The sequence below is a fragment of the Lactuca saligna genome, chromosome 4 (assembly GCF_052625555.1).
Source record: "Lactuca saligna cultivar CGN05327 chromosome 4, ASM5262555v1, whole genome shotgun sequence".
Classification (NCBI taxonomy): Eukaryota; Viridiplantae; Streptophyta; class Magnoliopsida; order Asterales; family Asteraceae; genus Lactuca; species Lactuca saligna.
This window is the reverse complement of record NC_136420.1, coordinates 16691780-16703397: the sequence shown is the minus strand read 5'-3', so window position 1 is coordinate 16703397 and position 11618 is coordinate 16691780. Positions and strand designations below refer to the sequence as shown.

Genomic DNA, 11618 nt, shown 5'->3' with positions numbered 1-11618 from the left:
AGTATTTGTTAAAAACCCTAATTAAATGAGGTCGATTCATCCTGATTAAATGAAGTCGAATCCGAACAATGGTGTAATAGACACGTCATATGCCACATAATTTCTTTTAAATGAGTTAATTTGACTTACTGGTTAAAACTAATATTAACCAGTAATATTTGTATAATTTAAACAGAATTAGTTATTTTTTTTTTATGTAAAAAAAAAAAGTTATCCGATCCGACATAAAAATAGTTACCCTCATTTTCTCTTTAATAAAAAAAAAAATAACATTTCTTTTACCCTTTTTTTTTCACTCCAATCGATTTCATTTCCATTTTCCATTTTTCTTCTTTTTCCCGGTTAAGTTGAACTGTGGAAATGTGAATGATTCGTTTGACGTCCTTGCCCCTTGTGCCCTAATAACCTTCGACACCCAAACATCGCATACGCTTTCCATTTGTAACTTCCGGCCACCAGACTTGGGCGAACCTTACCTCCAGCCACTTCAGGGAGTTCCTCCGCCACTCCATGAAAATTTAAAAACTTTATACAGTTATAATACCGATTTTCATCACATACTGAATTTTTGTGCTCTTTAGGTAACTTAGCCTACTTCTCTCAGGTTTATGCTGTACGCATGAACTCTTTTGTCTCGAGTCTTTGATAAATGTGCTTTTTTATTCTCACTTGTTAGTAGGCATGAGTTTATTGTTTTAATTATAAAGGAATAAGATCGTATGGAATAGTTATTTGAGTAGTAAAAAACATACATAAGGTTTGCTTCACTTTAAATATAAAGCTTCATTTGGTTTTTGTAGATTGATTTTGTTCAAGGAATGGGGAAATCCTCAAAGAAAACGAAGAAAGTTCAGAAAAGGGACATTAGTTCAGATGATGATGATGATAACATCACATATCAACTTCAGAATGTAAGTAATTCCTTATGTTTTCTCCTCTCAAAATGAACTCTATAAGAGTGTATATAGAGAGAGTTAAATTTTGTTGCTCATTGTATATTTCCCGCTATATTTTAGGTGGATAATGAGAAACATGGCATTGAGGATAGTGATACTAATGGAGATGAAGGCAGCGATGATGAAGAAGAGTATGACTCAGAAATGGAAATTATGAATGTAAACACTAAACAGAGCTTTTTATTGCATCTTTATCTTTGTGACTGTAGTCTGTATATTATTTATTTCATTGCAAATTTGTTTATGGATGTAAAACTTTTTGTTGGCATAGTTGGAGAACAAGGAAGATGTTTCTGGAAATGAGGACAGTGATACTATGGGAGAGGATGATGATGATGATGATGAAAATGAGAGTGATGCAGAGGATGATGATGATGATGGTGTAGACATGAAAACAGAAGACAACAATCATTCTGATCAGGAAGAACTTGAGAAGGAGTTAAATGATCTTCGCCACCAGGAACAGTAAGGCCAATGTTTTTTCTTCTTCTTCTGATTGATTGATTTATATAATAATCCAAATCATTCACTCTTACATGATGTTTTTTTTTTTTTTTCTTGTGAACATTTGCAGAGACCTTTTCAGAAACATACGAAGAGACCCAAATGAGGATCTTCAGAAAAGCGAAGCAGTAAAAAATCAAAGGGTATGTGAGTCTTTTATAATTTTCCTGCTGAATCTTGTGGATTAATCTAATAATCTCATTGATCTTTTTCAAGGCTCTCTGGGACAAAACTCTTGAGTTCAGATTTTTACTGCAGAAATCATTCTCAAATTCAAATCGACTCCCACAGGTCTACTTCAGATTACAAAATTTTATACTCTTTTAACATCTAGTAGGCTAAAACATGAAACTTTAAATATGAAAAATTTTCTACAGGAGCCAATCAGATCTGCTTTCTGCAATTCTGATGAAGGAGTTAAAGAAGCATATTCAGACCTAATTGATTCAACTAAGAAAACCCTAGATTCTATTCTTAAATTGCAGGAGGTAAAAGCCTTGAGAAATTATTCATTTTCTTCAGTGGGTTGTTTATCTTGCATGAATTGTTTTGTTGTACTAAATGTTTATTAATGATAACTTCTTTTAATAGGCACTTGTTGAGAAGAATCCTTTAATTATGGAAGCAACTGAAGGTATATTGCACAATATGATCTCACACAAACAATTAAATGTTTGGGCTAAATGCAAGAAATAATAGCATGTACATCCTATTGATGGAACGTTTGGGTTAATTGCAGAAAATTCTAAAAGTGTAGAAGCTTCCAGAAAAGGAGATGAAGAATGGTTCAAGATTTCTGAAATGCAGTCTAGGTACTTACTTCCATTTTACATATCTATGATCTATCTTTCCCAATTGAATTATACTCCTTTGTGTTTTTGTTTGAAGAGCTGAGTAATTTTATTGATATGAATGATGCAGAATTGGTTCATTTAGAGATATGTCGGTGGATAAATGGCAGAGGAAGACACAGGTGACAAGTGGCGCTGCTGGCATCAAAAACAAATTCCAAGCCTTCAATCAGGTTTCATTTACAAATTACAAGTTTGCCCTTGCCCTCCCTCATTCAAATATCTATTTTTTTATTGAACATCTTTTATCCAGTAAACACTACTTTATTCAGTCATCCCTTAATAAATGTGTTTATTATTTGAGTCTTGCAGAATATCAGTGAACAAGTTGCGTTTTACATGCGGGACCCAAGTAGAATGATCAAAGGGATGCAGCAAAGGAGATCTGTCGTCCCAGTTTTTGGAAATAATGTAAGTCTGTAAAATGCATCCTTCATTCTGCATAGAAAAAAACGACTTATTATTATTATTTATTTATTTATGATTCTCCACTTTTATTTAATTTTGATGCTTGTGTTATTGGCAGGTTCCCAACTCAAGTGTCGATGATGATGATGGTGATGGTGATCCTGAACTGCTTGATGACTCTGAATTCTATCAACAATTACTGAGAGAATTTTTTGAAACTGTTGATCCCGAATCCTCAGAGGCTGCATTTTATGCCCTCAAAAGACTACAAACCAAAAAACGTAAAATTGTTGATCGACGTGCTTCTAAAAGCCGTAAAATCAGGTACGTAATGACATATTTGCCCCTACGGAAAAAAACAAGTCCTTAATTAATTGGATTCTGAAATGAATTTTGCAGGTATCATATCCATGAGAAGATTGTGAATTTCATGGCTCCTCAGCCCGTTAACGTACCTCCAATGGCGCCTAAATTGTTTGAAAACTTGTTTGGCCTCAAAACCCAAAAACTTGCTTCTTCACTATCTTAACCACTTTTTTTAAAATTTGCATTTTTTTTTTTTTTTTTAAATTTATAATGTAACTTTCGTTATCCTTTCCTTTGTTGTATGGTTGTGTGGGCTCTAATTTGAATTAGAGCAAATTACATTTTTGGTCCATGTGCTTATAGGAAAATCATGGATTGGTCCCCTGAAAGGCTTTTGTTACTGATTTTCATACCTGTGATTTCAATTTGTTTCAAATCCAGTGAATTTAGAACTGATAAAAAATGTGAATGAACACTTTTACCTTTTGTATTTTGAAATCAATTTAAATGTTATTTGTACCAGAAAAATAAAAACCAAAAGAAAGATTAGAAAGTAATAAACGCAGTATTTAGGAATCCAGAAGCGTAGTCTAATTTAATCATCTACTTTTGCACCTTTTTTAGACTTGGAATAAATAGCTGTTGATTTATATGGTTACGTAAAGCAAAAAACACTATACTGGACACCTCGTAGCAATCTCTTATTCTAAATTAAATTGCAACCTCACAACCCTTCTGGAAATACGATATTGAGAAATCGTATAATGAAGACTCCCACAAGTTCTACAACGAGGGAAATGTCAATTTGTCAACTAACAACTTAAATTATCTAAACGAAGCTTCAACCGTGTTATTTGTCATCCAGTAAATTGTACACCATTAGACAAACTTTGGACTTAAGCAACAAAATGGTTTAGGATTTGAAAACTATAATTATGCCGATTCTTTGACATATGATGTTTGGACCTCTTCCCATGGAAATGTCAATTCCTACCTAGCATTGGTTCCAGCTGCAAAACTTGGCTAAATAAGTTGGTTGTCGTTATCCACATGTGAGCTAACATGTGAGCTAAGGGACTTTATATTTTGTACTCTAATATATGCACAGGGTTGTGCGGAGCGCACACATGTATAAGATCGAATTAGAAACCAGCTTGACAACCACTTGGGGGTCCGGAGGCAACGCCCCTGGGTCCGGGGTTTTCAAAGGGACAACGTTCCTTTGGCAGGGTCCAAGGGGCAGAGCCCCTTACTGAATTTTACATATGTAAACATAGTGAAAAATTCAATTTCTTGAGGGTGATTATGGTCAAACTAACGAAACTTGTTAGTTTTGGTAACCCTAAATCCCCATTAAATCCGGATTATCATGTCTTGCTTCCAAAGCAACTAATGACGGTCCAACCCTAATGAAACCTTAAACTTGTTTAATATATAAACAATTCTTCCTCTTTAGAAGAGGGTTACGATCTTAAGTTCTCGTTTTCATCATACTTTCATAGAATCCTCTAGCATATTGACTTACGATTTATGTGCCTAGAATCGTAAGTGTCCATTTGGATTATCCTAGACTGAATTTCTTGTAACCCAGACATAGGGTAGAAATATCAGTTCGTAAATGATATCACGATCCAAGTTGGTATCCAGATCTCCACCATAAACCCTAAATATTTCCCTACAATAGTCATGTTATGGTTCCAGTAACAAAAGACAAGCAAATTAGTGTTTTTTTTTCAAGCCGGTGAAATACCATTATGTTTAAAAGCTTTTCATGATTTGCTAGAAAAAACTAGTTTTTCCAATCCCCAATGAGAATTGTGAGGAACACTAAAAATTATGAATTTTTTGTTAGAAGTTCTTAAAAGAAGCAACCACAATTATTATTATTATTATTATTATTATTATTATTATTATTATGTGTTTATTTACATGGAAGTCTCTTGGTTCTCAATCAAAATTTCTTGATCTATGGAATATTATTTCAATGTGATTTGTCATCTAATAGCATGTATGTTTTTATATGGTTATCAAAAATGGATATTTTTTTTATTATTAAATTTCGGGAGTTACATTTGACTTTTGCTTGTTTCGTTGTCATAAACCATACTATAGGTGTTGTTGGTGTAGAAACCTTAATTTCATAAATTTTAGACGATTATATCTAAAAAGAACCAAAATTTGTCGAAAATCAAATATTTATTTTCAATAAACTTTTCAAAAGTTATTTTATCATTAAGCAAACAAATATGCTAAACAATGTAAATTAATAAATGGTTATATTTGGAGGATGACAACATGGAATTACCTAGACTGAGAAATCTATCCAACTATCTGAAACTTTGTGGGAGAAAGCTAGTAGACAACAACAATGTTCATCCCAAGTAATGAACTGAAAATTTGTATGACATCAAACTTTAGACAATAAATGAATATAAAAATAAATTTAAAACTCTTGCTATTTTGGTTTGGTGAAAAGAAAATGAACCCATTTATAGTATTAGCCGTCATGGCCAAAGATTCACTAACTATCCAATCTTTTACGATAGCTTTAGATTCAACATTTCTCTTAGTAATAGAGTAATATCGGAATGAAGGTTACGACTTATTGCCGAAACGATATGGAGTATGCTTTTGTTTGAAGAATTATTTGGATGACCTTGAAATGCTACATTTATGCTTCGCTTGAAGGGCACTTTTACCACGCACATCCATGAAGTAGAAGTTTCACTTGGGATATCAATTTTAGTGACCGAAGTAAATCTTTTTTGAACGAAAAAAAATCACACACACATACACACACTAAATCCCTACCCTATTCCTATAATATTTTTTTTATCTAAAGCAAGACTTGAACTCACAATGTATGCCTAAGGGGTACATTCCACTAAGAGCCGGTACCAGTGGACTACACAAGCCCTTTGTCGATCGAAGTAGATGATGGTGACATTGTGAACCAAGACACCATCCAATAATTTTCAAATTTGATAAACTCGATTCATGAGGAAGACCATTTGGCAAACTAAAAATAATTATACTTTCAATTTTTATTTTTAAGTTTTCGTATTTTTATCCTTGTTTTTATTTTATATTTTATAACAAATATAACACACATATTTATTTGGCTGATGTTAAATTAAAATTTTCAAAAACCTAAAAAGGATAACCAAATTATCTGTAATCTATGTCTGATCTGCATCTGATTACACTTGATATCTATTTCCCAATAAAAAGTTCGGAAACACGTGTTAGTCTTACCTGGATTCTGATTCTTACATATCTGATATGGATTAAATAAAAATATGAGTCTAGATTAATCCAACAAATATGCACAATCGACAAGCGGTAGCCAAAACAATCATTGTTCCAGTAAAACCCTAGTCTTGAACCATTCTTTCTCATGAACCTCTCAATGAACATTTAGAAGTTATACCTTTAATCTGCTGAAAAGCAAGATTACGTAGAACTTTTTGTAACATCCTAAAATTCAAGACTAGATTATTAAATTAATAAACTAAATAAATAAATGGTGATTTATATAAATAAATCATTGATGAATAATCATATGATAAGTTGATATGATGTTTAGAAAGTTAAAAGTGAAAATAATAACATTTTAAAAGTTAAAGGGTTAAAAGTGTCAAGTTGAGAACGTAAGTTGACCAAAGGGTTGGTTCAATTAATGGAATGGACCACCAAAGTTATATAATGGATGGAGTAAGACTTGTTACGTCAACCTTTTATACAAATGTGAAAAAATGAAGTAATGATCAATTTGACAAAAGATGAAAAATCCAAAAATAAGAGTACGCCGTCTTCGTTTTAGCCAAATGAGATCAATGGGAGGAGAAAGGAGGCTATGAAATGGTAATTCAAGCCTAAGAAAAACCATAGGATTCGATCTCAAGCTTTCTTGGTTCATTAGGTGCAAGTTTTGAAGAAATCAAGTGGTTCAAGGTATACTTTTGTTCCCCCCTTGGTGTAGAACTTGAGTTTCATTTATGGATTTAGAGTTATATACGATTTTCATCTCATTCGAGGACTAGGATTTTTGTTCTAAGCAAGTTATGTTGATTATGTTTGGTTCTAATCTCAATCCAATCATTATATTGATGGATTTGATGATTTGGGAGAAAACCCACATGAACCCTAGAAATCTAAATTGGGGATATTTTAATTGATGATGAAATGGGAGTGGATTATATGATGTAGATTATATTTTATATCAACAAACCCAATTGGAATGCTCAAATTTATCAATGATGGCAGAATCAAGTATAAACATGGATTTGTATTGATTTTTGAGGAAATCGTGATTACAACAATGGAATCATTTGTATGTGAGTATTTGATTGGTATATGATAAACAGGATTTGATAATAATAATATGGTTTGAATACAAAAACATGAATACTTGAATGATCTTTAGTTGAATTTATGGAATATTTGGTTATAAGGGTATTTTGGGAAATTTATGGATAACTACATGATGATTGACATATTATAAGTGAATGCCATTCATGAACATGAATTGACACTCTAGAGATGATATTGGAACATAAACATGAATGAATGCTAGTAAAGCTCAAGCTCTAGTGATTGTTTTGGCTCAACGATAATTTGGGAACATGGAATGGAATTGAGGATTCCATATTTAATTGATGTATTTAACATGAGATTCGTGTAATGTTAAATGCTTGACAACATAAAATGATGTTTTGAATGACTTTGTAATAAGTCACAATGGTTGGAATGCAAGGGTGAGAAGCTTATGCTCTTAATCCTCTCAATTGTGTAATTTTGAGCATTATGAGCTTATCTTGTAAAGCAAGGACTTAATGAATCAAGTTAAATGTTTTGACATGATAAAAAATCATCTAAATATGTTTGAGAATCCACAAAAATGGTGCAAGTTGAAAGCTTAAAGGTCTTAATCAATTTAAACAAGTTTGGGAAGCAAAACTTGAATTATAGGCTTTTTGGGCATATAGACCCTTCCACACGACTCCATGTGGCCTCCCAAGGAAAATCCACATGACCAGTGTGGAACATGTTGTTTGGATAATGTGTTTTCCTTATAATTTTTGCATAGAGATTTAGATTTACGTATGGTTTTCGCCTATATTCATATTTTTACATGAGAAATCATTTGAAACCATAAAATTTAGTAATGTAACCTATGAAGGGTATTTCGGTTATTTAAATGAGTTATGTCCACATTGTATAGGTGATGCTTGAGAGTGTTGCTCTAAGGAAATGAACTAGAAGAGGACTAGCTAACCTTCTTGTGATCAATGTGTGTACGTGTGGACTTTTCCTACTTTGGGGTACACGGCAAAATGATTTTATGATAATGAAATGCTAATGCTTTGATATAAGAAACGTCTTGAAATGAAAGTGTTAAATGCTCTTGGAAAGAATGTATTGAAAGAATGGCTTGAAGGTAGGAACTTTTTTGAAAGTAAAGAATGTTTTGAAAGAACGAATGTGTAACATCCTAAAAATTTAAGACTAGTTTCTTAAATTAATAAATTAAATAAATGAAAGTGATTTATAAAGTTAATTCATTAAGGGATAATCATATCATTAGTTGATATGAATTTTGGAAGTTTATAAATGAAAATAATAACTTTTTAAGATGTTGAAGGGCCAAAAGTGTCAAATTGGCAAAATAAGTTGACCAAAGGGTTGACTTAGTTAGAGGAAAGGACTAAAAAAGGTATATAATGGATGAGGAAGCGGTTATTATGTTAAAACTTAAGTTAAAATCACAAATATTGTGGCTTGGTGGGTTTTGGCCCAATTAGGCAAGTTAGAGGGACCAAATGTGAAAATTAAGGAAATAAGATGCACACATACTTCTCCGATTCATTCTAGTCGTGATTTTCAAGCAAGGGAGAACTCCAATGGCTATTTTCCATACTCTCTCCATCTAGGGTTTATTTCAAGTGAGGAATTGAGCAACCAAGCAAAGAAGGCAGGAATCAAAAAGTTTGCAAGGTATAATCTCTAATCTATTACCCCTAATTTTCGAGTTCAAGGTTTGGAGAAGACCAATGTTGAAATTTGTACTAAATAATGATTGGGTTTGGTTATCTAACCTCCATTTAGTAGTTTTGATGATCCCAATCTCAATCTAATCATCCTAACGATGGAATTGAGGATTTGGGTGAAAACCCTCATGAACCCTAGAAATCCAATTTGGGGATTTCTTGTTTATATGTTAAATTAGAATAGATTCTATGACCTAGATGTTGTTTGTTGAAAATGAATCCAATTGGAATAATCAAACACATCAATGATTGTAGAATCATGTATAAGTTAGGATTGAAATGGATTTGGGGACAATATGATGAAACCAATGAAGTACTTTATAGGTGAGCGATTGTTGAGCAAGTATAGTTCACAACCATGAATGGATGCTATTAGAATGATTTGGATGAAAAATACTATGTGTTGATTGATTATTGGATGAATCCATGGAGTTTATAGCCAAAAGGGCATTTTGGGAAACGTATAGATTACTACATAAAGATTGACATCTAATAAGTGAAGACATTCATGAATATGAATTGACACTATAGAGACGATATTGGAACACAAACATGAAGGGATGCTAGTATGGATCTATCTCTAGTGATTGTTTTGGCCCAAAGGGCAATTTGGGAAACATGGAATGGAATTGAGGATTTCATAGTTGTATTAAGTACTTGAAATGAGACTAATGGTGGTTTTATGTATTTGACAACACCTAATGATGTATTAAATGATTTGGGATTAATCCATATTGGTTAAAGAGTGTTCTTGATCAACTTAAGCTCTTAATCCTTTTATTTAAGTGTTTGTAAGCATTATGAACATAACATTTTGATTTAGGACTTAATGAATTAAGTTAAATATTTTGACATGATAAAACATCCTCTAGTAGTGCTTGGAAACCATTAAAAGTGTTACAGATGGTTACCTAAAAGAACAAAACCACCTAAGCAAGTTTAGGACTCAAAAAATAAGTTTTTGGGGGTGTTTGGGATGCTACAGGATGTAACCCGCGTGGTCAGGCATGCAGCCCACACACAGACAACAGAGTGCGCAACTAAACCAAAAATCAAAACTTTAGTATTTTCCTCATAATTTTTGCATGCGAACTCGGATTTACGCGCAGTTTTGCGTATGTTCATGGTTTTCATATGGAATAGTTTAAAACAATAAAATTTACTAATGGGAAACTTGAGGGGTACTTTGGTCATTTTATTGACTTTCACCTACTTGATATATAGGTGGTGTTTTGAAAGTGTTGCTCTAAGGAAAGGAAGTAGAAAAGGACTAGCTAGCCTTCGCTTTACCACGATTCTTTGATACACCTGAAACCATAAACCAAAAACTATAAGCACAAAGCTTAGTGGGTTCCCCCAAAGTACCAACACACAACATATAACATATACATTGAACAACATGCATACAGGACATTCGACATGACTGGAATGCTCCACTAGCCTACAATCTATCTGGTACGCCCACAGAGCCTTCAGTCTGATTGGAACTCCCCACCGGCCTACAATGCATTTCATACGCTCATAGAACCTTCAGCATGACTGGTATGCCTCATCGGGCCTTCAGCCTATCTGGAACATTCTCTGGGCCTTCGGCATGACTGGTACGCCTTACCAACCTTCAGTATATCCGGGATGTCCTGGGTCTATTGGCCTTTAACACAAAGCATGACAGCCTCAGCCTAACCACACATACACCGGGTCGACACATATATAACAGATAGTCACATAACTAATCAGCCAATATCAAGCAGACAGATATTACAGACCACTAGGCATAGCGTCATCCTATCTACTAGGATACAAATCTAACAGATCACTACAATACTCAATCATACGATAATCAGGATAACAATCCAAAGGGCCGACCTTGGTGCATTCGAACCATAAGTACAACGAGGAAGACTCACCTCGTACTACCGAATCACATAGACGAACCCTGGCTACTGGCTAACAGATCCCTGAACTGTCAATATCAAGAAAACAACTCATCAATAGCTGAACCTACTAATAATCTCTTACTGCAGATCCACTAAAATTCGTGCTATCAAATACCAAAAATGACAAACCATTAACATTTAGCCCCTGACTCACACTATGAGTCCAAATTAGGGTAAAAGACCTTTTTACCCTTCCTGAAGCTTGACCCAAGCCCAAGGCCCAAAGTAGATAACTAAAGGCCCAAAATCCAAAATAAGCATCTAAGGCCCAAATATGGCCCAATTTTCCGAATTAGGCCCAGTTCCTTTCGTGGGCCTTCCCCAAAGAAAGTCCAACAACTCACCACATCCCAACCATAAAATCCAGATGACCTAATATGGCCCAAAACAACTAAACCCAAAAGCGAAGAAGCCCAAGTCTGCTGAGTACGCGGAGGTACTCAGCCTGTACGCTTAACGTACAGCTTAAAAGGCTTGTACGCGTGGCGTACACACTTGTACGCCTAACGTAGTCACCAACCATAACCGTATTTCCAATTTAGCACTTAATCCATTAAGACTTGGATCCAAACTCAGATCTGATTTCCCCAAGGTGGTTAATCATAT

At 33.8% G+C, this 11618-nt stretch overlaps 1 protein-coding gene across 1 annotated transcript; it reads left to right on the top strand.

The window, feature by feature from the left end:
- Positions 1 to 352: 352 nt before the first annotated feature.
- On the top strand, positions 353 to 3414 carry LOC145041306 (rRNA processing protein-like protein). Its single transcript, XM_078989316.1, has 13 exons — positions 353 to 581; positions 801 to 911; positions 1017 to 1115; positions 1228 to 1421; positions 1531 to 1603; positions 1677 to 1751; positions 1838 to 1948; positions 2052 to 2094; positions 2200 to 2272; positions 2382 to 2484; positions 2624 to 2722; positions 2838 to 3043; positions 3119 to 3414. Exons 2-13 carry the CDS (start codon positions 819 to 821, stop codon positions 3246 to 3248), a joined length of 1299 nt encoding a protein of 432 aa, XP_078845442.1. The 5' UTR covers positions 353 to 581; positions 801 to 818; the 3' UTR covers positions 3249 to 3414.
- The last annotated feature ends 8204 nt before the right edge of the window (positions 3415 to 11618 follow it).